General features: G+C 36.2%; 4 protein-coding genes across 4 annotated transcripts in view; 3 read left to right on the top strand and 1 right to left on the bottom strand.

The window, feature by feature from the left end:
• LOC132191721 (condensin-1 complex subunit CAP-D2-like) overlaps positions 1-1475 on the bottom strand; it is a 3124-nt gene extending 1649 nt beyond the window's left edge. The window contains exons 1-2 of the mRNA XM_059606814.1: positions 1263-1475; positions 10-284 (exon numbers count right to left, since the gene is read on the bottom strand). Coding sequence (XP_059462797.1) covers positions 10-284; positions 1263-1395 — 408 coding nt within the window. The 5' untranslated portion in view covers positions 1396-1475. The remainder of the gene's footprint in view (positions 1-9; positions 285-1262) is intronic.
• Positions 1476-8642: 7167 nt separating this feature from the next.
• LOC132161619 (pentatricopeptide repeat-containing protein At2g35030, mitochondrial) lies at positions 8643-11045 on the top strand. The gene has a single exon (XM_059571778.1). The coding sequence runs from the start codon at positions 8892-8894 to the stop codon at positions 10854-10856; it is 1965 nt and encodes a 654-aa protein (XP_059427761.1). The 5' UTR covers positions 8643-8891; the 3' UTR covers positions 10857-11045.
• Positions 11046-15270: 4225 nt separating this feature from the next.
• Positions 15271-17021, top strand: LOC132192025 (uncharacterized protein At3g28850). The gene has a single exon (XM_059607206.1). It carries the CDS (start codon positions 15576-15578, stop codon positions 16767-16769), a length of 1194 nt encoding a protein of 397 aa, XP_059463189.1. The 5' UTR covers positions 15271-15575; the 3' UTR covers positions 16770-17021.
• Positions 17022-20593: 3572 nt separating this feature from the next.
• LOC132191705 (DNA-directed RNA polymerase V subunit 5A-like) lies at positions 20594-25258 on the top strand. The gene is made up of 4 exons (XM_059606797.1): positions 20594-20917; positions 22009-22185; positions 22909-23022; positions 24979-25258. Exons 1-4 carry the CDS (start codon positions 20651-20653, stop codon positions 25102-25104), a joined length of 684 nt encoding a protein of 227 aa, XP_059462780.1. The 5' UTR covers positions 20594-20650; the 3' UTR covers positions 25105-25258.
• The last annotated feature ends 280 nt before the right edge of the window (positions 25259-25538 follow it).

Genomic DNA, 25538 nt, shown 5'->3' on the forward strand with positions numbered 1-25538 from the left:
AAGAACAACGTTGATGAGGACGAATGTGTAAATTTTAAAAGCATTACGATGTGAAGCAACCCGATCAAACACTGGAGTGTCATCATCCTGACTTTGAGAAACCCGTGAGAGTGAATCAACATTTGGAAGAAGAACACTAAAATTGGATCGGAGACTCTCTACGAGATTGAATTTACAAGATGTAGGGAGACTAGCATAACTACGAATCAAGGAATAGACACGGTCAAAGACATCTTGCTCTTCAATGCAAAAGAGCTCCTTGTCGGAAAGATCAAAGGATACACCTGTTTAAATAGATAAGGAAGGCAAAAAAACGGCATAACGTGAGATTGTGTATCATGGGTGGAACAAAAATGAACTACTTGTTCTTGCAAGTACATTTACAAATAACGATGACCAGCTAAATGTAGAGGAGCTGGTTAAATTACTCTCTATCAGTTCTATTGAATCCAGCTATCAGTGTAAGTAACACTTCTATTTCCTTTCATACGCTTGTATTTTGTACGTTACAAAACAAAGCATTATGGTGTTTGCCGGAGTTGGAGAAAACTCTTATTATTATTTGGTTGCTTACTTTAAATATTTGCTAGAACAAAGAAAAATTCAACTTTTGTTCAAGTAAATTATAGCACAAACTCAGCCCAGATTAGTTTTTCTTTAATAATAATCTCATGGCATAGAACAACAAAACTTGGTTGCTTTCCTTTTTTTTCCCCAATTGTCTCAGATGAGCAATGATAGCGCATAAGAAACAAAAAAAATAGAATATGTCCTGTTTCTAGGAAAGATTGAGTTAAAAACAAAGTACAACCAACTTGAGGTCTTGCACTTACGCTGCTTAGTTCATAAGAAACGCAAAATTCAGCTAAGCACGGCCAAATGCAGATTAAACGACTGACTTAAGTCAAATTTTCTAATTTTCTTGCTTCAATTCTATAAATTATTTTCTTCTCTATATCTCCCTAACAACCGAATAAAACTTTACACTTTTTAGGGCTTCATTACATGAAAACAAAAGAAATTTATTTTAAAAAAAGTCGAACTCTGCTTGATTGCTGAGATAATTGAGGGAAAAAAGATTTGGGACATGACATGCCCCACTTAATTAACAATCAAATGTATAAAACTAATCAATTCGAGTACCATTTTCGCCAGACTTCCTTTCTTTTTCTTTGTGTTGCATTTTCTCAGCAACCAAACTCAATGTCAGGGAAAAATTTAATGGATCTCTAAGAGAGAGAGAGAGAGAGAGAGAATGTGACCTTTGACGAACTCTTCCAGTTCAGAGGGATGAAGCGAAGCGATGTCGATGGGGTTTTGCGCGTAGAGGCGGTTGTCTTCGTGCTCTTCTTCTAGTGCTCTGAGGGTCTGGGGAAAGAAGAAGTGAGGAGCCATAGTCACAGAGAGAAAGAAAGAGAGAGGTTCTCTTTCGTTCTTCGTTGAGGTTTTCGCAAAATTTGAAATGGAACTCAAAATTTCAGACAGCGGGAATGTGTTACTGTTCGGGAAGGTGGGCCCGGGTCGGTTCTGCTTTATGGAGCAGGTGTTTGTGCGTTGGGACCAAAATACGCCTATAGCTAATGGCCCAATAACTCAGATGGGTATGCTACGCAGCATTTTCAGTCTTTTTGGGCTAACTCAGCTCTATTTCTCAAACGTAATTATAAACAAGTTTAATAAGGGTCAAATTTAATTTTTAGTCCAAAAAGTAATATATATTTAACTAAAATAAATATTTTAAGAAATTTTTGTTGGCTATATAAAAAATATTTCACCATAAACTGTATTTGCATATATAAATATTTTAGCTATATATAAATTTGAGGAGAAAGGAGAGAATAGAGAAGAGAGGACTTTTGTTCAGCTTAACCCATTCAAAGTTATGCTAAACTGCTTATGGGTTGTGTCCTCGTAAGTTCGAATTTGCTGTCTGAATTGCTGGCATCTTTATCCTGTCCTCATTGGCAATGTCCCAAAAAATCATAAAGCTTCTTTCTAATTCTTTGGAGTTAAAAATTTGTAATCACATATTAATACATCATAATCATTATCCTATCAAGATTAATAATAATTAAAGAGACTATTTTAAGCTGAAAAAGTCTTTTTCTGTTTGGTGGGTGGGACATATGGTTTTGAGCAGTGGACTCCAAAAGAAGGTAAAAAACAGAAAACAAAGCAAATAACCCACTGAGACAAGCAAATCAATAACTCATGGCCCACATCACCCCCTGCCTCTCGGACTGTTTTCTTTTCCTTTCACTTCACCTTTTTAATTTGTCTTTGATGACTCCGATTCCTTTGATTCTTTCCAAATAGGGTGGGCTGATTAGCCTGATTTCTCTTTGAATCCCAAATCGATTTTCTGGGTTTTGATTAGAAAGCAAAAACAGAGAGAGACAGAGACAATGGCAATGCCATGGACCATGACCCTGTGGATGGCAAAGATGGTGTGGGTGGCTCTGACTGGGTGGGTTTCTTCTTGCTTGATTGTTGCTGATGAAGTTGCCAACTCTCTCAGAACGGGTGATATCGGCCCTTTCCACGTTGGCTGATTGGGTTGTCGAATTCAACAATCCAAATCTCTCTGGGTTTGTCTCTGGGAACCCCTGCTAACTTTTTTGTTATATTAAAATCTCTCTGTCTGTGTGATTATTTTCTTGGTTGCTGATTATTGTGATAATGTCTATTATCCCATTAGGTGGTAGGTGAATTGTGATAGAATGAACACTTAATCAATTCAAACCTGCCTTTCTTGTCTGAGAACTTTTAGATTTGATATATGGGCTCCGCTCAGTTGCCAAGAGCACGTTTTTTAGAAGAAAAATTAAAACGTGTAAAAGATTTCGAAACTTTCTTCACTTTTCCAACAATATCTTAGTAGCCAAGTGGAGCTATACATTCAAGTTTAGGGTCTTGAATTATATATACACTGCAAACAAAATGACAATAAGAGTATCTTCGTTACAAAGTGAAGATGATAGGAGCCAGGAAAATATGGAATGAAAAGAAATAAACAATGTAAAACATTAATATAAGGAAAAAAAGAAGAATATGCAAGCTGATCTGATCTTTGAGGCCAAGATAACATATAAGCAAGAGGACAGCATGCACTCAAGGACTATTTTTGAGCATAGAAGACATAATTTTAGATTGTTAAGAGTAAAATTAAAAGCAAAATATCATCAATTGCAGAAGCTGAGTGCCTATGTAGAGTTGCTAACTTTTGGTGATTCTCAACAAGCACAATTGAAGCAAATTTTTATGAAATCATCACAATTGATATGGAGGAGGTCATGCGCAAAACTAAATTTTTATTTACTAGCAAAATCCCACAAACTAAAACCTAAATAGCATAAGATATAGATAGCCTAGATCTAAAATCAAAGTACAATTTGGTATTTAATGCCTTTGCTAGCAATTACATTTAGCAACAATTAAACATCAATTAACTTTGGGACCCAGTGACTCTTAAGTATAAAGCAACTAAACAAGTTACACAATTTGCTTAGGGTAATTTCCTACATTGCCTCCCATAAACCAAGTTCTAAAAAAATTCATAAAAGATGTGAGCGAACCCCATCTCCTGCAGCAGCCGTCAAAGCAATATTCATGTTCAGTAAGCAACTCCTACGATATCATCTTCCTTGGATCAAACAATAACTTTGTGACTCCCTCAATAACATAGTGGGAACATTAAACCAATTATACATTTACATCGCTATTCCAACTATACAGTTCAGCCATAACATGATAAAGGTAGAGGTCATTTTTACCATGTAAAATTGTGTGGGAGTCTGGGAGATGACCTTGGGAAATTTAGGCTTAATACCGGCTAAAGGAATGGGGTTTTGTTTCCTACAGAAGTCATTTAGTTGGGCATGCAGATTGGAAGAGAAACTGTTTGTTTTAGAATCATTTAGGAAGATTTAAATGGAGGTTAGGTTTCTGGAGCTCAGTAACCTTCATTAAGTATTTAATCTGTGGTTCTATTTCATCCTCTTTCTAGTTCTGCAAGGTCCCTGTTAGTGGTATTTTGGAGATCTCATTCTCTCAATTTACCAGTTTCACTTATGGTTATTATACGCGAACCTCAGTAGAACTCTATGCATATGCTATATTATAGACCACATCTCTGTCATGCAAATACCACGGGTGCTCTGACCATTCATCTCGAGCTTTTGTTGTCTTCGTTGTTCTCTACCCTTCCACACACCCCTTCTTCTCTCTTTGCAAGTTTTGTGGCTGGTAATGTTGTATCATTTTTGGTTCATCATGAGTTCTAAATCTAGATTTAAGAGAAGAAAAGTCAATTTAAGAAGGCATGAAAGTTTCAAAATATTAGGTTCATAGTCACAGTATAGCTAGACAAAGAGAGCTCTGCCTGGATGATCTTTCATCTACTGTTGCTCTTTATTCCTTGAAGGGGTTAGTCTGCCCATATGGTCTTGTATGCACGTTAGTTCTTAGTCATTTGCTGTTACAATTTTGATGGTCATGATAGCTGCTCCTAAATCATGTTTGATTTAGTTCACCAGTTTTCTTTTTGAGGGGTATTACATTGCGGGAGAAATTTTATTTTCATGGTACAAAATTTGACAGAATCTTGTTTTTCTTTCCTTACAAAGATAATCTGAAACAGTGCTCAATTTTTGCTTATCTTTGTCTCTCACAAATCTGGCATGCATAAACTTCAGTGCTGCATTAAACACTTGGATTTGTGAAGTGTCTTCCTCTTCTTCATCTTCATCATAATCTTGATCTTGTGTTCTTTTTAAGGGTTACCTACTAGAAGAAAAAAAGATAGTCAATGCTAGCTTAATATTTTTCCAGGCAATCAGACACAAAAATGTTGTATTTGTTCTTATATGTATCAATAGATTGTGAGTGCCAAAAATATAGATCCTGAGCCTCTCTGTTTTTTTTTAAAAAAAAAAAAAATTTATGAACAATAATTTATTAGGAGAAAAGGAAAAGCCTTCATACATACAAAATATACAAGAGATGCAGCCACCTTATGGTGCCAAAAATCTACAAAGTTAACCAAATCTACAAGATTTGAAGAGGAAAAATTAGGAACATAAGCTACAGCCCAATCTAATAGAGATCAAAAAGGAGGATTTTAAACATAGCACATTAGACTTGTAGTCCTCAAATAGGCATCGATTTCTTTCTCTTTGGGTGCCCCACGTTAATAATGTGGGGATGACTTTCTAGATGGCCTCTTTGGAGTGTCCCAGCCCTTGAGTCTTCCAATAGTGAAGCAACTCTAGGATATTGCTAGGCATGACCCATGAAACTTCGAATAAGTTGAGAACCAAATGCCAGATCTCACTAGTAAACTCACAATGGATAAGGAAGTGGTTTACGGTCTCCTTGTTCTTTTTGTATAGGCAACACCAATTAACAAGAGTAAGACCCCTCCTCCTAAGATTATCAATTGTGAGGATTTTACCCAAAGTTTCCGTCCAAATGAAGAAAGCAATGTGAGTTGCAGTGTTCACCTTCCAAATGCTCTTCCACGGGAACAAACAAGACTCCTCAGACCATCAAGTGTTATAGTAGCTAGTCACTTCAAAGCCGTGATTGCATGTAGGGGTCCACAACATTGTATCCATCTCCTCCAAATGGGTTTTCAAGGCGTACAAAAGGTTGAGGAATACAAGAAGAGACTACAGCTCCGAATGCTGGACTACCTTGAAGAAACTTAGATTCCAATGGATATATGTACCAGAGGCATTCAAGTAATCTGACAGTAAGGCTTCTTTGTCATGAGCTGTAGAATAGAGTTCGGGAAATGAGTACTTGCTGCTTCTCCCTACCAAACATCATGCCAAAAGCGAATGCGAGACCCATTCCCAACTCCGAGGAGAGCAAGTTGTAGAAATTTTCCCAGTCATTCCTAATATTCCTCCAAAGGCCCACCCCATATGGCTCTCAAGTTTCCTCTGAACGCCAGCCCCCTCTTTGGATCCCATACTTCTCATGAATCACCTATCTCCATAGGAAATCCTCTTCTTGTAGGAATCTCCAAAGCCATTTACCCAATAAAGCTCTATTAAATGGCATGAGGGTTTTCACATCCAACCCTTCTCTAGGAACTGGGGAGCAAATAGTCTTCATGTTCGCTAATGAAGCTTAGACTTACCACCTATGCCATCTCAAAGAAAGCCCCTTTGAAGACGCTTCAATCTTCTAGCTATACCGGCTGGTAAAGGGAAAAGGGACAAGAAGCACATTGGTAAATTGGATAATGTTCTCTTGATAAGGGTTAGGCGACTGCCTCGAGATAAATAGGTCTTCTTCCAATTAGCCAATCTTCTTTATGTTTTCTCAACTACCACATCCCAAATAACTTTTGACTTAAAAGAAGCGCCCAAAAGAAGTCCCAAATATTTCAATGGCAAAGAAGATTTGTTACAAATCAGAATGTAAGCCCCAGCCCTGCAACTAATTTTGATTTTCGAAGATTGACCTTCAAACGTGAAATAGCCACAAAACACGAGAATATGTTCCAGATTAAGGATCTGATCTCAATATGCATCACACGTAATAAGTGTCTCATCCGCAAAAAGAAGATGGGTGATTCCTAAAGAGGCTGCGTTTTGGAGGTTGACCTTGAAACCAAATAAATAATCCATAGCCATAACTCTAGACAGCATCCTACTAAGAAACTCCATGACAATTACAAATAAGAGCAGTGACTCGAGTTCTCTTTGTGGAGGCCCCTGGAACTAGCAAAAAAACCATGTGAACTACCATTAATCAATAGAGAGAATCAGGCTGTGAAGATAGAGGCAGACATCCATTTCCTCCATTTTGAATCAAAGCCAAGGCGCCCCGAAAGGTAGGAGAGAAACTCCCAAACTTGTACCTGTAACATAAGCATGCATAATGTGTAATCTAAAAAGTCATCCTACTTGTTTCTTCAATCCTCATAAACATGTTTATTTTAAACATGGTTCATGAATTCCAATTATTAAAGCATACAGTTGATGATTGTCAGTCCATTGAGCTAATATAGACATAATGGAAGTAAAATAAGGTAAACCTGCAACAGGCAAATAACCAGTATCGTTATTTATGTCTTCTTTGTGAGTAAAAGGTTCTGCTGTTAAAATTCCAGTTTGTTTTCTATGGTGTAGTCTACCTACTTGAAGTTTGAGATGGCTTCTTGCATCTTTTATGATTCATAGCTAAATTTTTGTCTGCGTGCAGATCAGTCAAGGTCAACAGGTAACAAGAAATGAAGGAGATTGAATATGTGGCATAGAGATGTAAAGCTATCTATGATTTCAATGAATTCCATGACCAGATCTTCTTTAATGGATTTCTAATTTGTTTTATCATTTTTAACAAGATTGTATAGTGGTGAAGTCCTTTGTACTGGAAAGGATTATTGTTGGTTTATCAGTTGGGAGCTCTTCGGCTTTTAATTGGCTCTGTAAAGGTTACATCAACATTGTATAGCTAATAACTGTGTCAGTGTTTTGATGCTAATTTGGTGGTTGTGTGACATTTTATTTGGCAGTGTTTCCCTGAAGAGGCTCATCATTCTTTGTGGGTGTTTTGTAAGCTAGAAGAGAAAAACGAAAAAACAGGTTCAAACATAAACATTGGGAAGCCTGAAAAAGATCTAATGTTTCTTATTAGAATCGTTTATGATGTTCTGTTAGAACTAGAATGCTATCGACAAAGCTTAGATGAAAGTGGATGAAACATAAACATTGCGATGCTCTGCAAATATTTAAAAGGTGGATGAAAGTGGCTTTGCCATTTTTTTTACAGAAACCATTCCTGTCTGTGATATCAAACTAGGGGAGCCCTTCATTTTCGTACTTCTGATGTCTTCGTTGCTTTGATTTTGTCGGCCATAACTATAACTTATTATTTGATTGGTTCCACGTAGTTGACAAATTGTTGAAGGGAGACTTTTTATTATTCATGCCGACATTGCTTTAGCTCTAGTAATTAAGGATCAGATGGCATAATTGGCTCGTGATTATGTCTAACAAAAATTGAGGTGTGTCATAGTAGAGTATATCATGGAGTTCAAGAATAATAATCACAATTGAAAACGATTACTAACTTACAATTGAAGAATATCACTGAGTCACACTTAAAAACTATCACTGAATTACAGTTGAAATTTAGCCTTAGGGCTTTATTTTGTGTACCTAGATCACAGCCCGAATTATGTAAACCTCTGTGTCCTTATTCTTATTATTCTGCTTTATTATTTCTGCATTATTAGTTTCTTTCAAGGTTGACAAAGTTTTTCGAATGTTTGATTTTTCACATGCAATTTTAATTATCACATGTATTTTAATAGAATATGTGATTTGCATATGTTAAGAATATATGTCTGGAAAATTTCTTTCAATCCTGTTCAAAGGAAAACTCGTTTTCTATAAAAAAAATAAATAAAAAAAAAGGAAAACTCGTTTCTCTTTTTTTTTTTTTTTTGTCAAAATTCACTCATTAAAGAAATATGCTATAACTAAATTATATGCTTAAACCCAACAATATATATATATATATATATATATATACTGCCTCTCTGAACAAAGTTTTCATTTTTTATTTATATTTTTTTGAAAGTTTCTTTTCTCTCAATGTCTTCTAATTATCAGGCAATTCCAATACTGACCTTTACTCGACTCAGATGAACTTTCCCGCGTCCAATTGTGGTCCTCACTGTTAACCCCACGAGGGCCACGACACCGTTTTTATGGAACATAGACCGGACCCCCTGGGCTGGCTTACAGTTAATGACCGTTATAAAATTCTTAAAAATCTTCTTCAACCTCCAAGCGATCATATTCATAACCCAGAACTTCCATTTCACTAGCTTTAGTGCTTCATATACAGACATTCCTTGATTATTGCTTGAAATGTTAGCTCTTTTTCGAGTATCAACCAGTGCCAGACAATTTAGCAGTATTGTTAGATCGCCTATCTTGAACTGTGTCCAAGTTATTATCCCACTTCTGTGCGATCTCAAGGTTCTCTATGGATCCCGAATTGATCTTTACCACTCGGTGAATGAGCCGGGAATGGACAAATTTGCGATACCCGGAAGAGATTATAGCGCCAACTCGGGTGTGGCGCGGTCTAACTGGTTGATTACTAAGCTCTGCAAAGAAGGAAAAATTTGCGAAGCACGCCTGGTGTTTGATAATATGTGTGAGAGAGATGTGGTCACATGGACTACGGTGATCACGGGGTATATTAAGTGTGGGATGGTTGATGAGGCGAGGAGGTTGTTTGATAGAGTGGATGCTAAAAAGAATGTGATTACTTGGACTGCTTTGGTTAGTGGGTATATAAGGTTGAATAGGATTAAGGAAGCTGAGAGGTTGTTCTATGAGATGCCAGTTAAAAATGTGGTTTCTTGGAACACAATGATTGATGGGTATGCGAGAAATGGTAAAGCTGATTTGGCTTTGGATTTGTTTGAGAGGATGCCGGAGAGGAATGTGGTTTCTTGGAACACTATTATAACAGCTTTGGCACAATGTGGGAGGATTGACCAGGCACAGAGGCTTTTTGAACAGATGTGTGAAAGGGATGTGATCTCGTGGACGGCAATGGTTGCCGGTTTATCAAGAAATGGAAGGATTGACGAGGCACGGTTACTTTTTGATAGGATGCCTGAAAGGAATATCGTTTCGTGGAATGCTATGATTACTGGTTATGCGCAGCATAAGAGGTTGGATGAGGCCCTTGACTTGTTTGGGAGAATGCCGGAGAGGGACTTGCCTTCATGGAATACCATGATTACTGGATTTATTCAGAATGGGGAGTTAACTAGGGCATGGAAGTTGTTTAATGAAATGCCCCAAAAGAATGTGATATCTTGGACTGCGATTATCACAGGATATATTCAAGATGGGCAAAGTGAAGAAGCATTGAAGATTTTCATGAAAATGCTGGTGGCTGATGGGGTGAAACCTAATCAGGGAACTTTCGTGTCTGTTTTGGGTGCTTGTAGTGATCTAGCTGGTCTTAGTGAGGGACAGCAAGTTCATCAGATGATAAGTAAAACAGCCTATCAGGATCGTCCATTTGTGGTATCAGCACTCATAAACATGTATTCAAAGTGTGGAGAGTTGGGTACAGCTAGGAAGATGTTTGATGATGGGATGACAAGCCATAGGGATTTGATTTCTTGGAATGGTATGGTTGCGGCCTATGCACACCATGGATGTGGCAGAGAGGCAATTAATTTGTTCAATGAAATGCGGGAATCAGGGTTCCAACCTGATGATGTCACCTATGTGGGGTTGCTCTCAGCTTGCAGCCATGCTGGTTTGGTGGAGGAGGGGCTAAAGTATTTTGATGAGCTTGTGAGAGATAGGTCCATAATCGTGAGAGAAGATCACTACACATGCTTGGTTGATCTCTGTGTACGTGCAGGGAGGCTAAAAGAGGCTTTTGATTTTATAAAGCGACTTGGCACTAAGCCAGCTGCTTCTGTTTTGGGGGCTTTACTTGCTGGATGTAATGTTCATGGGGATGTGGACATAGGAAAGCTGGCCGCAGAGGAGCTTTTAGAAGTGGAGCCAGAGAACGCAGGCACTTATTTGTTGTTGTCTAACATATATGCTTCAGCAGGGAAATGGAGAGAAGCTGCTAAAGTGAGGTTGAAAATGAAGGATAGGGGGTTGAAGAAGCAGCCTGGTTGCAGTTGGATAGATATTGGGAATAGTTCGCATGTGTTTGTAGTTGGTGATAAGTCTCATCGTCAGTCTGAACTTATTTGTTCTTTACTTCATGAACTTCATGCAAAGATAAAGAAGGTTGGATACGTCCCAAATGATGATATGATAGGAGATGAGGAATTTTCAGCGACGTAAGTCTTGAATTGGCAGGAGTTTGATGATACTACCTAGAGGTGACATGCAGAATCCGCCAAAAATAGTTGCCCATATTTAATTGGAGAAGAGCCTGTTCATCAATGGTGATTTGTGAGTTAAAATGATGGGCTAAATGCATAATTGGCATTTGCGATTTACCTCTTTTTCAAAAAGGTATTGGGGTTTTAAGAAGTGACCAAATTAATACTTTGTACTTTTTTCAATTTGATTCTTTCGTCCATCTACTTATTAAAAATCTAATGAAATTCTTGAAAAGCCATGTAAAACCAATAAAATATTGTCGCTCATACAAAATACCATCTCAGTTTGATAAAAAAAAAATAAATAAATAACAAAGGTGGTTGATGGGGTGGCTCTCTCCTCTCCGTCACACGGGGTAGTGGGTGTGGGGTAGGGAGAGGGAGGCCAGTCTTTTGTTTTTTTTTTTTTTAACCAAAGCGGAAGAGAGGGAATGAGGCAGTCATTCATGAAGAAGGTTTTGAGATTGTTGGATCACCCCTAACCTAGGAGGGGTGGTTTGGGCACCTCCTTAGGGGGTTTTCAAGGTGGCTCGGGTTCACTTGGGGAGTGATTTGTTCACCTTTGAAAAAAAATTTTGAAGTAGCTTGAACAACTACTAACTTGTGAGGGTATTTTCAAAGAGTTTTTCAGGGTAGTAGCCCAATGGGGGTTAATCCGACCAACCCTTAATACGGTTTTTAGGGTAGCTCGAGCCACCTCGAAAACTCCCTAAAAACATAAATAACTCAACTCAAAACATCCTTCCAAAAAAAAAAAACTCAACTCAAAACATAAACAACTCAATTCAAATATAAAACACTCGTAATTTTTTATATATATTTATGTCATGTCAAAATACTTTTTCAAACCAAAAACAAAATACACCATCCAAAAACACCTTAACAAATAAAGTTATAAACTATAAATATCTTTGCTTTTAACATAGCTATAAATATCTTGTTTCTTTTTTTTCATTTTCATTTTTTTTTTTTTTTTTTTTTTGAAATTTGAAAGAGCATAAAAATGAAATGGATGAGATAATGACCTCTTTGTACCTAAGCACCAGAATGAAACAACAGAGTAATGGCCTGGTTTTGGTGGCATTAGGCCTGAAATTGAAATGGTGCATGGTGGTCCTGCACTTCCTCATACGTCCATTTCAATCAATTAACTGGGATGCAAATGATGGCGACCTTTAATATAATTTCACTTGGATTTCTTCGTGTCTTGCTGCTTTTCCATATCTTGCCAGATAGCATGAAAGAGAACTACCATTCTAATTTCTACCATCCCAAACTATGGAAATTTTAGAATACTTTGTTTGTGTGCTGAGAAACGCTAAGAAAATTAAACAAAAAATGTTTTTTTTTTTTTTGGATGGACTATGTATAGAATGATCTATTTAAGAACGTTTTAAATAGCAAGAATATATTTGACTAAATTGAACACCCATAAAAGCCTTTTAATAACGTACCAATAACATAGGGAGTGATTTTGATATTTTTCCAAAAGAAGAAGAAGAAGAACAATGAGTTTGAATTTTCTTTCTGTTGAGTAAATTCAATGAATTCGACATTTAATCACCCTCTGTTGAGTAAATTCAATGAATTCGACATTTAATCACACTTTCACATGTGTTTTATTTTTAAATAATAGGATGAAGAGAAACTTGATGTCTAAGGCAGAATGGAGTATTAGTCAAATGGCTTGATTGAAGGCGAGTCACCAATAATAAAATTATGTTAGGGACCATGGTCGGCTGAAGTAGTCGAAAAGACTGTCCCTTGTTCTTTTTCTTCCATTAAATGCCACTTTACTTCCTATGATGAAAGTTGGTATATCATATTAATTGCTTCTACAAGTACACATACTCCAGCAGAAGAATGACAATAATTCACAAGTAGTTAAAAACAAGATCATGTTATTGGTTTTATGATAGATATAGGGATACCTCTAATGGCTTATTGTTTTTATTGTATTTAAAATGGGTAACGGGAATTAGTCACGAACATTTTACTTAGACGTGATTATAATAGTTCCTTATTCGTAACGAATCAATGTCTCGAGTGTCTTGAGGGCATAAACGGTAAGGGGTCGCGTGCACTCTCTCAAGTGGGTTCAATCATTGCTCAACCCTAACCTGATCGAAATCCCAATTGTAGTAGGCTTATAGTCTTTGATGGTATAAAATAGGTTGCACTAGAGATATTGTTAAATAGATGAAATGTGGTCCCCAAGATGTAGCTCAATCGGCTAGGACTATACTTAATGAAAGTGGAGGTCACTAGTTTGAATCACTCTCCCCCCTCTTGTGTGGACATATCAAAAAAAAAAAAAAAAGATGAAATGTGTTTAAGTATTCATTATTATTAGAGGAATTACAACTTTTATTACAAATTACTTATAAATTGACTTGACAATTCACATGACATTTATTCATCAATTACTAAACTATTAATTTTGATTATGGCTAACAATATCATGCGGACTGTCACGTCAGTTACTAAATAACTAATTTTAATTGTGATTAACATAATAATGCCACTTGGGTTGCCACATCACCTTCTAAGGAGTTGTAGTTGCCATAACATTTTTCTTTTTTAAGTATTTAATCAAGCTAATATGACCAAGATTGAAACGACCTTTGTCCTTTCTTATAAAAATAACATGTATTATATATTTTTCTTTGTTTAATGTTTACATTTTTTATTATTATAAGATTGCTTGGGAAATTGGGTGACCCAATTTGTATGATAATTTGTTTATGGTAATGCTAAGTTGGACATAACAGCTAACAGTCGGTTAAGTTGGGTGAATAACGAACAAATCAATTAGAAAAGCAAGTCTAAGCTACATCCTGCTATAACAGATTTGAACTTTTTTATTGTAATTGCTTCCATTGTGGAGATCTTCCTTTAAAATTTAAATGGCTTTTTTTTAAGTTATCCTCTAATAGCATTGCAAATTGCTTCCAATATTTTTACAAGACCTCAAAGATTTTAAATGTTATGATTATATTTATTAAAACTTTATATTTAGAACGAGAAATGCTAGGCTTATAATTTTTTTTTTTTAATTTTTTTTTTTAAAAAAAGAAGAAGGAAAAATACACTTTATCTCCTGAACTATTCATCCCTGTGTACTTTTAACCCCAATGTTCAGGGGGGTAAAATGTATTTTCCAAAAAAAAAAAAAAAAAAACTTACAAAGTGACGTGGCACAACTTAATTGAATTTCTCAAAATTTGAATGAGATATGCTAGAATCTAATAAAAACTCCATATTTTGCCCATAAAAGTCTATATGGCAAGATGCCACATCATCTTCTTTTTGTTTGTGTTTTGTCTTTTTCTCTCCACAAAAAATATGATGTGGCATCTTGTCACATGGACTTTTATGGCAAAATGTGGAGTTTTTATTAGATTCTAGCATTTTTCAATCATTTGAATTTATCTCATTATCAATCATGTTGTGTCATATCACTTTGTAAGATTTTTTTTTTTTTGGTAAAATATTTTGTAAGTCTAGCATTTCTCATTTATAACTCAAAGCCCGATTATAGAGAGTGCATAAGCCTTGTTTGGAATTGAACTCAAATCAAATATAAATATTAAATTTCAAAAATTCATGTAATTATGGATGCCTTGAGCGTTTGGAGTCTACACCGAGTGTGCATTTCATGGAAAAAAAATGGTAAAACTTGAGTTTTTTTCACATACTCAAATCCTACATTTACATTTGTAGTCAAAACAAAAACAAGAACAAATGTACAAATTTAGGATTGGTGATCCAAATTTGCAAATTTGTTCTTGAGTGATTCATTATGAAAAAAAAAAATATCAAGAAGCACTTCTATGTATGCAAAAATTTATCAAATATGATAAATAAAAATATAGTTCATTATGGGAAAAAAACAATTAAAATCCATTTCCATATATGCACAATTTTGTCAAGTTTAATAAATTAAAAAAGTGCCAAATTCAATTAATATTTGACCTAATTTTGCTTGTTTACCACATATTCCTAGGCTCAAAATCGAAATAGAAAAAGAAGGGATTTTGGTCGATTTCCATATATGTCAAGATTTTATCTTCCTGCCCCTTTTCAATTTGAATAACAACATTTAAATTCTATATATGTCAAGATTTTAAATAGAATAACAACATTTAAATTCTAGTAAATCTAATCTGAATCTTAGATCATCTTCTATTGGCATGCCCCTTTTTTTTTTACCCCCTTTTGATTCTTGGTACTCAAGGAAAATGTGAAAATCACAAAGAACATATATTTTTCAATGCATTGACGGCCAAATACAGTTTACAAGGCCGCAAGGAACAAACTTTTTATGTCTAACAGAAACAATCATCCATTCAAATAGACCCTTAACCGCATAATCTTCTTCTCCGGTGCCCCCATATAATTGCATTGATTTCATCATCTTCCCCCAACCCCCTGAGAGCTCCTCTTCACCAACACAATACTTCTTATCTCTCTGTCTCTCTCTTACTTTCACTCTAAGCCTGAAAAAGCAACCCAATCCATCTCTAGAAATGTCTCCCTGACAGCAATCAAACTTTCCCAACAGAACATAATCCAAAGCCAAAAGAGAAAAATCCCAAATCAAAAAGGCCTCTCAGAGAAGACAAACCAAACCAAAAAGTTTGAACCTTTTTCTCATTTTCCTCTCAATCGCTCATTCATGGGCTGCTCTTCTTCAAAACCCAACATCCTTTACCCGGAACTCCCCTCTCACCCTTCTTCTTCGTCGTCATTTTCTGCTTCAGACTCTTCGCATTCTTCACCGCCGGTCACTAGAGCTCTTTCCCTCCCAACCCCACTTGTCCACCACCCACCTCTCCGAAAGGGCGACACCCACCACCTTGTGTCTCTCACCTCCACCACCTATGGTTCCCTCCTCCTCATTGACCATCCTGACCCTCCCAAAAATCCTAACTTGAACGGTCAGGATTTCCCTGTTCACCACAAGATAAGCCCAGTCCCACCAGACCCAGAACACTCTTTGTCGCCAGACTCTGTAATCAACGCCTGGGAACTCATGGACGGCCTCGACGACTTTGAATCCGATTCCGAAAAGCCCGTCTCGTCGATTTTCGACCGCCCAATCGCCATTCCTAGCAAACCCAGTTCTACCGGGTACACGGGCAGTGACGTGTCAGTGAAAAAACTGTCTGATTTGTTTGAATCAGTGAAAAACTCAGAAATCGTTTCTGAAAAATCGTCGTCTTCGACGAAACCGCTGTGGCAGCATTTATCCGAGGAAGCTCTGCTATCTAAAATGGATCCCAATGTGGTTTATAGCTATAGGCGCGCATTGTCATCCAGGCAATTGAATAGCATTCAGCCCAAAGGAATACGATCATTGGGGTCCAGTCCTGTGAGTTTTTCATTTTCCAATAGTTGGTGTTTCTTGCCAGGCAGTGAAGATAGAATAGTGATCTATTTTACAAGTTTGAGAGGAATTCGGAAGACGTATGAAGATTGTTGTTCGGTTAGGAAGATATTTAGGGGCTTCAGAGTGCCGGTAGACGAGAGGGACATTTCCATGGATTCAGAGTACCGAAAGGAGCTGCAAAGCGTGCTGGGAGGAAAGGCAGTGAGCCTGCCGCAAGTGTTTGTTAGGGGGAAGTATGTTGGCGGCGCAGAGGAGGTCAAGCAACTCAATGAGGATGGAGAATTGGATAAGCTTTTGGAGGGGTTTCCGATGATGGATCCCGGATTCGTATGCGACGGGTGTGGAGATGCCAGGTTCGTGCCGTGCCGGAATTGCAGTGGCAGCCGGAAGGTGTTTGAAGAAGAGGAAGGAGAGTTGAGGAGGTGCCCTGATTGCAATGAGAACGGGTTGATTCGGTGCCCGGGTTGCTGCAGCTCATGAATGTGGATGAATGGATGCATGCCATTGCCAATAACAGATGCATATGTGTTGGTATTTGTTCTTGAGAAATCCTAGAAAATGTTACAAATCTGTACTGCTACAACTAAGAATGCCTTGAATTTATATATACTTAGGATTTTGTTTGAAATTTTGTTTATTCTCATCTGTCATTATTGTTAGGATTTTGGTTTATTTGTTCATTCTCTCTCTGAACAGCATGAAATAAAACCAAAAAGTTTCCCTTTTTAAATCTACTTCTCCATTTCCTTGAGTTTGTGAAGCTTCCATGTGTATATCTATTTATCCATTTGTGTGAAGATAGATACTCCATTATTTGGATGTGGGCTGGGAGAGTTGTTGGGGTTATGAATGCTCATTAATTTCTTGGCTGGTGTACATGTGGATGCATAGCATGTGGCTTTCGAAAATTTTGATCTTACTGATCTAATCATCCATCATTTGTTGAGAGAGAGTAGTTAGGGAAACCAATCTGAGAAAAAAATTTGTCTTTTGCAATAAAGAAACTCAATAATGTCACTTGTGAAAGGAGTTTCTTGTGCATGCAAATTACAAATAAGGGCCTGTGTTGGTGCAACTTGCAAGTTTGTGCATTCTTCAGTATCTCTAACAAAAAGAACTCTCATTTGGATAGTTCGGATAATTGGTTGCTGACTATTCAATTAGAAACAAGGATTTTGATGGGTTGAGCCAAAAATATTTTAGATAGGAGGCCTGCTGCAAACAACTTTACAAATTACAGTATAAGTCTCTGCTTTTCTGGTGTTAGTGGGCCATCATGCAATAGTTGCTGTATATAGGTAAACAGGCTGATCAATTGGACCCGTTGCTGGCAATTTTTGACACGATCGACTTACTAATTTGACATGAATTTAACATAAATTAATCTACATAATTTTATACTTATACCCTAATACGACCTAAACTTGATACACAATTCGAATTTTCACTATTACTCTCCAAACTCGACTGGTTCTCCCTCCATCCGAGTTCATTGATTTCTCTTGACTAGGCATGTTTGTCAGCTGAGTTGAAGCCAACACCTCTTTATGAGGGTATTTATAGCCATTGTCTCCATCTCGTTGCTGTATTTTTCTGGCACGAATGGCTTTTTTAGGTTTGAATATGAAAATATGTGCCACAAACGCGTCTTTGATTCCCTTTCATTGCTGTATTGTTTCACATAAAATCAAAATGCCTTTGAATATTAGGTTTTTTAATAACAAACCTAAGAAAGGAAAATTTCCATTGGCAAAGTTGATAATTCTCAAATATTATAGAAAAAGATGTAGCAAACCATAAAAGAAGGCCAAAATTTATGAGAAGCCGATATATATATCTACCCAACAGGCAAGAGGGTCTCCCTGCGTGCGTTGCTGAAAGCCTTTCCAATATACATGTACATTCAGTCTGCTATGCAAACTATACCGGTTTGTTGTTAGAATATATTTTCATAATTGTGATTGTAATCAAATCTGACAATCACAATTATATGGAAATATATTTAGCATTTGTCACCGACTCACCAGCATATTGTAGGTTGTTATGATCCTAGTTTTTCACATGGGTTAAGTTTAATCTTAACCATGTGTATATAAGCTCTTCATGCTCTCCTCGTAAGTTGGTTTTCAAGAGTGAGTTCGATCCAAAATTTATATCATAAGTCACTTGATGAAGATTACGGTGCACGGTTCTTTCACCAATGGTCTTTGCACATGCTTTGGAGCATAGTAGGAACATGATTCGAATAGAAATGAACTCTTGGTCACCATGCTCCAAGTTCACACAGAAGTACTGAGTCAGTTGTTCATTAGCTTCAAGCAATTAAACACACAAGATATGCTTTTTTTTAAAAAAAAAAAAAAAAATTTCCCCTAAAGTATCAGCAAGAGAGAAGGGGAAGGAAATCAATGAGGGTCTTTTCCACTTTTGATTCTTATGGTGGACCCAAAAAAAAAGAGAAGTGAGAATGTTTTCATAACAATGATGGGAAGCAGCCCATTTAGCAAAGTTATGTGCCCGAAGATTTAACTCTCCTAGAAACCTTGGTAGCAAACCAAGGTTTCTAGGAGATACCTTGGTTTGCTACCACCTCCTTTCCCTTTTTCCATACGGCCATACCAAACTACTCTATTAAGAACATGCGTTATTTAAAACAAATGAGGAAAAAAATTGGTGAGCTTAAAAAATTAAAAGGAATAGACACAATACAATCAAGAAATTTCACACTTTGCTTCCTATTGCATGTGATTATAGACTTCATAAATAAATAAATAGCGTAATTCTATTTTCATACTTATTTATTACATTTATTTTACACTTGCTAACGTGAAATATTTTAAATAATTTTTTTTTTTTTTTTTTAAAGTGACTAACATGAAAAGCCACTTAAAACCGAGAACGTCTAGGGAGCTAGCATGAAGATTTTCCAAAAAACTGCTGTTTCAGGGGAAAACTTCTTACATATAACTAAAGGGTTGTATCAGAAATGAAATGCACTCGGGAGGAGTTCACAATGTCTGTTGAGACTGCTCGCAAGATATGGTTCTGCCGTAACAAGGTAGCGCGTGCATTCATGAAGGTATTTTTACCCACCCAAACAAGGTAGCGCGTGCAGCCTCCGTGGCCATTGAAGAATTTCATGCAGCTCAAATCGTGGATGAGGCACACCATGAACCACTGGAGATATATGGTAACCAAATGTTGGAATAAATAGGACCTGGTGGCATGATACCCTTGGGAGTATCGCTGATATTATAAGACTCGAGCAATCTGCTCGGTCTTTATTTTTTGATTAATGTGAAGTCTGAGATTATTTATTACAAAAAAAAAAAATGTCATGCCATACTGTATGAAATAATTATTAAGAGTAGTATTATTCAATGAATTATGATGTGGGCTTTCTTATTTGACGTATCTTTGACACGACCTTATATGTGTTTGTGGTAAAACCTGAATGACATGATACTGTATGTCAAAAAATGGAATTAGATAATTTGGTTTTTTATAAACATGTGTCACAATGTTATTAGGTTATGATGTCAGGTACCATGGTTTCATTTATTAATGTGTTTTGGAAGGTGTTTTTTTTTTTTTTTTTTGGGAAATTTAAAATAACATTATGATGTAACATAAATGTGAAATAATTTTTAGTATTTTATGAGTGTATTGTGTTTTAAGTTGCTGATTAAAGTTTTTTTTTTTTTTTTTTTTTGGTTTTGAAAAGATAAAACATAAAACAAAAGAGAGAAGGAGAACGATTTGACAAACAAATTAAGTCCATAGTTTTAGTTAAAGATTGGACAAAAAAAATTGACAAATAGACTTATTTATTATGAGTAATGCTGGATATTATATTTTTATTTTATAATTATTTAAGGGTAATAATATTCAGTTATTCACGTGACAATATTAACATGACACTCTCAATTAATTATTAATTTTTTTTATTTAACACAAATTAATCCATAGATTAGTTGAGAAACCTACACTAACCTTATTAAATGGTTAAATAGAATGAATCAAATGATAGTATTATTAGTATCTAGCATTTGTCATTTATAATTAGAGCAAAACTCAAACTATTAATGATCAAAATTAGAGACCAAGGTTTTTTTTTGGTTTTTTTTTTTTTTTTTCACATGTCCATGCAAAAAAAATAAAAAGGGATTCGAACTAGTGATATCCGCTTCGTTAGGGAGACTGAGGTTCTTATTAGCAAAACTAAGGCTAAGGGTTGTGAAGCAATTTTCCAATTTAAAATAGAAATTTGAAGGATTAAAAATGAAGTTTAATAATATTTCATAAAAGATCTTCAAACTATTCTCTCACACACAGAGAAAGAGGGAGAGAGAGAGACAGAGATGGAGGGGAATGGGTTCGAAGGAGACTTGAACGGGGAGATATTGGGACCGTGCCTGAGCAGCTATGTGGACGAAGGAAGCACGGAGAGCCACAAATACTACCTGGCGCGCAGAACTGTGCTGGAGATGCTCAAGGACAGAGGCTATGCCGTGCCCACCTCGGAAATCGAGCTCTCTCTCAAGGACTTCCGAGCCATTCATGGCCAGAACCCCGACCTTGAGCGCCTCCGAATCACCACCAACCTTCGCGCTGACCCTTTGAAAAGGGTAAGCATTTTTGGGTTTCCCTTGATTTTTTCTTTGTGTCCTTGTTTAGAAATGCTCAACTTGGACTCCTAGTTATGGATGGCTTAGTTCAGTCAAGGTATTTTGTTTTCTTGGGTGCTAAATATTGAAATTTTTTGGCATTATGCATTTGGTTTCTGTTTGTTTTGTTGCTGTTGGTCCTCCATCAGCTGAGCTTAAAAAACTGCATTTTCATTAGGGTTTAATTGTGAGCATTTATCAGTGAAAGTGCACTCCAAACTGTATTGAAGGCACACACTCAACTTATTTCAACTATTTATTCATTTTCTTGTTGAGGTCAGGTACATTAGTCATTCTGACCCTCTATCTTATAGGCATGCGTTTTCTTTAACCATACTTTTCTTGTCCTCTCATTTGAGCCCGTTTTGTTCTACCTTTAATTTTGCTTGAAACTGATTTCATCACTGTCACCTTTTACAACCGAGAGGTAGTCGTCTCCGTTCCCTTAAACCCCTTTACCTGAAGTAGGCAGGATCAATCCAAGTCCCTTGGGTGATGGCATGAGACTTTACCAGTTGAGCTATGGGGCTCCAGTGGAGCAAAGGGTAAAAACAAATCATCACCTCTCATTCATTTTGTTTCTGATTGATGGTACACTGGATTTTAAATGTCTACCGATCATTGCAGGGGTTGATGGCAAAATTGATGTTATTGATATTGTTAATTTTGCATCTCTATTATTTCTTCTGCTTAATTTTAATATTACCAAAAACCTTAGGACTGCAAAACAATGTAGGCTGTATTGCTCTTCAAAACAGTCTGGTAAATTTATGACTACATTTTTTTTTTAAAAAAAAATTGTTCTGTGTTTTTTTTTTTTGGAATGATTACTGTTGTTTGATGAAAATATATAATGTTAGTTGTACTTGACATGAAGATTTTTATTGAACTGAAATGTAATATTGACATGCTATAGTGTCAAAAAGAAAGCGGAGATGGGAGCAGTTGTATTATGTATTTATTTGCACTTTACTTGCTTTTGCTTTTTGATGTTACATACTAACCTTTAATCATTGAGTATAATGCGTTTTTCATTGTTATTTTTAATGCAGATTCTGGTCATTTTCTGTGGACCTAGTATGATAAAAGTTAATTCGGTCCGCAGCATTTTAGCCCAGATTATGAACAAAGAGACTTTAAGTGGGTTGATATTGATAGTGCAAAACAATATAACAAACCAAGCTTTAAAAGCAGTGGATCTTTGCAAATTTAAAGTTGAAATATTCCAGGTTAGTTAGCCCTTTACCTTTTTATGTGCATATCTACCCTTATAGATACTATCTAGCGGCTCATTCTACTTATGCTTGACCACGGTTTGGTTGCTGAAAATTTAGGTTTTTAATGAGTTATATGCATCATTGTTGTGCGCAAACACTTAAAATCTGGTGCATTCTTTATCACTACATGAGGGGATATGACACAAACATTTAATGTGGAAAAAAACTTCTATCCATGTTGAAAATTGGTTCCGAAGAACTCACATAACCATTGTGCGCTTTTAACCATGTGGACAGATACTTTGTCCATGATAAATTCTTCTATTCTTTGAAGTAACAATAGACTTCCTAAATTACTTTGGGGCACCTTTTTTTGAAAAATTGGTTGTTCATCTGACATTGTACTATCATGGATATGCCTCATTTAGAGGCATAAACAGACTATCATTTTTTTCTTAATTTTTTTTTTAAACATAAAAATCTGCATTTTGTGGCTTTGCATGCATGTCAGATAATAAAGTTATGTCTCTGTGTTCATGTCATCCTTCTGCCATCATGAAGGTTCTTTAAAGTTGGCTGTGCTGGTGTGTGTGCATATGTGTGCACGTGAAGTTCACTTATCTGAAACTTGTTTAGTAGTCTTTAAATTTGAAGCGGACAAATTACGATTTGTCCAGAAGCGTAAGCTGATGGGAAATGGCGAATTTAATTATTTATCCGTCTGTTTTTTGTCAGATCACTGACTTGCTTGTTAACATTACAAAGCATGAATTAAAGCCAAAGCATCGTGTACTGACTGACCAAGAGAAAAAGAAGGTCTTAAAAAAGTACAATATTGAAGAAAAGCAGGTCAGTTGTTTTATTTTATTTTAATTTTTTTGATTAAAAATTTGAGAAATGCTATGAAGGAAATATCTCAGGAAACATATCTTGCCTCATTTCTCTGGTAATTGTTCAAATCTAGGGTTAGTTTATGAATTTTTCTTCTGTGTCTCTAACGAAAATTTCTTTTCTACAAAGAATGTGCTAATAGTTGTATATATGGGTATCGGACATACTTATCTTGACACTGATCTTTAGAATAGTGGTCCAATGCTTCTTCAAGACAAGTCAACTCAACTAAGCCTTGATCCCAAGTCCCAATTATATGGGTTAGCACTTCTTGAGACAAGTGGATGAACTTTCTTGATTGATTGCTTCAATTACCAACTCTTATTTCCCCCATAGATTGATTGTATGACTTAGTGTGCCTAGAAAGTTTCTGGTTCTTGGGTGGAGAAGGGGGGGAAAATAAGAGGAAGTGTGGCCATCGTAGTTGTATTCTTTTTAATGGCGGATTTGTTAACAAATGTTTGGGACTCAATGAGATGAAATATTGTGGAATATAATAAGCAAGAACAACAGTTTAGCGTATGATGAATCTGAACTGCAATTCAGATTTCTCAGGGTTCACGGCACAAAAAGTACATAGTAGTGGTAAATAGATGTAGTCACTTGATTAGTAACAATTGAACATGTAAATTACTGGTGATATATAATCAGTCTAAAAGAACTGTGCAGCAAAAAGTTGCATGTTTCACATTAAGCTTCCACAGTTGTTCGTTAAACTTTGTTTAGGATATCCATTCTATTCTATTTTGCAGTATGAGACATTTTCTAAATGCTTTTTCCCTTTCAGATTAACATATACCCTTATGTTGATTCTCTATGTGACCATGTAAAGACAATCCTTTGTGTCATTTATTGCTATACTTTGTTGGAAGCTACTTTTTTGTAGAAACCATAGTTTTGAATAGTAGCCTGTAGTGGCTGCCACAACTGCTACGTAGTGGTGCGTGGGCTAGGCCAAGTGCACTACAGGACATTAGTGCCTAAGAGGGGGACATTGCTATCTTATTTTACTTTTTATAGCAGCTATGAACCTTAAGGGAAGGAAACTTGAAGAGCAAAAATTCACTCGAACCCCCAATTCATAGAAAGTTTTGCCTCTTGGAAGCAGGAAGTCGACAAGTTGATTCAATTTCATTCTTTGGGCTATAAGAGTTTGTGTACTTTCACTAATCAAAAAAGAGTTTAAATACTTTCATATGTGAGGAACGCAGATATGCTTGTTTTACACTAGGGCTGTGTATTAGTTTGAGGATTTACAATCAATGGATTCGTAAAACAATTTTGTGTATAAATTGCTTCATAGGAATTTTGAGAACGCCTGAGGCTTTGAGCTCTTGGGGTTTTCCTTCACTAAAATCAACTTTTTAATGAATTTGAACTAACATCTCACACCTAATTTAACCCACATATGAATAATGCTTCAAATACTTACGTCCAAATGAAATATAAGGGATTTCAAATTCCCAAGTAAGCTACTCAGCGTCTCAAAAAAAAAAAAAAAAAAAAATTGCTTGAATTTACTCCGAGGCTTGGCATCCCAAAGGGAAAAGATGTAAAATGAATGCTACTTTTATATGAATCACCTCTTGTTTCTGTTGTTAGCTTGACCAAAAGGTATTTTCTCAGCTTGGAGATGAAATAGATGATAGTAGAGCTTTCAAGGGCTTTCCCTTATGCCTTTAGGTTTCTAATGTCACTGGTTTGCTTACTCAAGGTTAATATAGGTGTTGATTTGGCCCGTCCTGTCTTCCGAATTTGTTGCCGTAAATACTTTTTCTAGATACCACTGCTCTTTGTAGCAAGTGATGATACCATATTAGTTCTTCCATTTAATGCAAATGATTATGCTTTGTTTATCCAGATTGCTCAATGCAATGTTTTAATTTCAGTTTTGATTATCTTTTCAATTCCCAGCTTCCTCGAATGTTACAAAAAGATGCAATTGCAAGGTACCATGGACTAGAGAAAGGGCAGGTTGTGAAAGTCACCTATAGTGGTGAAATCACCGAGTCGCATGTTACTTATCGATGCATCTGGTGATGCTTTCTTTTATGCGGTTCTCTTTTGTGCCTTTCCTCTGGAAGTTGTAGAATTCTGTGTATCTTTTGATGTGTGCTTTATGGACACTTTTGAGTTACTCTATCTGATCCTTGATACTGATGTGTGCTTTTATGAACACTTTGGGTTACTATGATCCTTGCTCCTACATTTCTTAAGAGATTTGTATTCGCAGTCCCTAATGTTGAAAGAAAAAAAAAAAATTGAAGGGTATGCCTTTTATGGTCAAAGATTTTGGGCACGTTTGATAAATAGAAGGGTCATTCCATTTGGAATAAGAATGTGTTGTTGGGAAGAGAAATTTTACACATTCCCAATTCTATACTCTCAAGTGCACTTATTAAAGATTATCATTGGATTTTGAGTGAATCATTACTGGATTTTGAATCTAATGGTAATTTTTATTGCTATGTCAG

Source organism: Corylus avellana, chromosome ca9 (genome assembly GCF_901000735.1).
Source record: "Corylus avellana chromosome ca9, CavTom2PMs-1.0".
Taxonomy (NCBI): Eukaryota; Viridiplantae; Streptophyta; class Magnoliopsida; order Fagales; family Betulaceae; genus Corylus; species Corylus avellana.

Coding starts and splice junctions, on each gene's coding strand:
- LOC132161619 (XM_059571778.1), top strand. CDS start 8,892: ATGTTAGCTCTTTTTCGAGTATCAACCAGTGCCAGACAATTTAGCAGT.
- LOC132192025 (XM_059607206.1), top strand. CDS start 15,576: ATGGGCTGCTCTTCTTCAAAACCCAACATCCTTTACCCGGAACTCCCC.
- LOC132191705 (XM_059606797.1), top strand. CDS start 20,651: ATGGAGGGGAATGGGTTCGAAGGAGACTTGAACGGGGAGATATTGGGA. Junction 20,918..22,008: donor GCGCTGACCCTTTGAAAAGG/GTAAGCATTTTT, acceptor TTTTTAATGCAG/ATTCTGGTCATTTTCTGTGG. Junction 23,023..24,978: donor ACAATATTGAAGAAAAGCAG/GTCAGTTGTTTT, acceptor TTCAATTCCCAG/CTTCCTCGAATGTTACAAAA.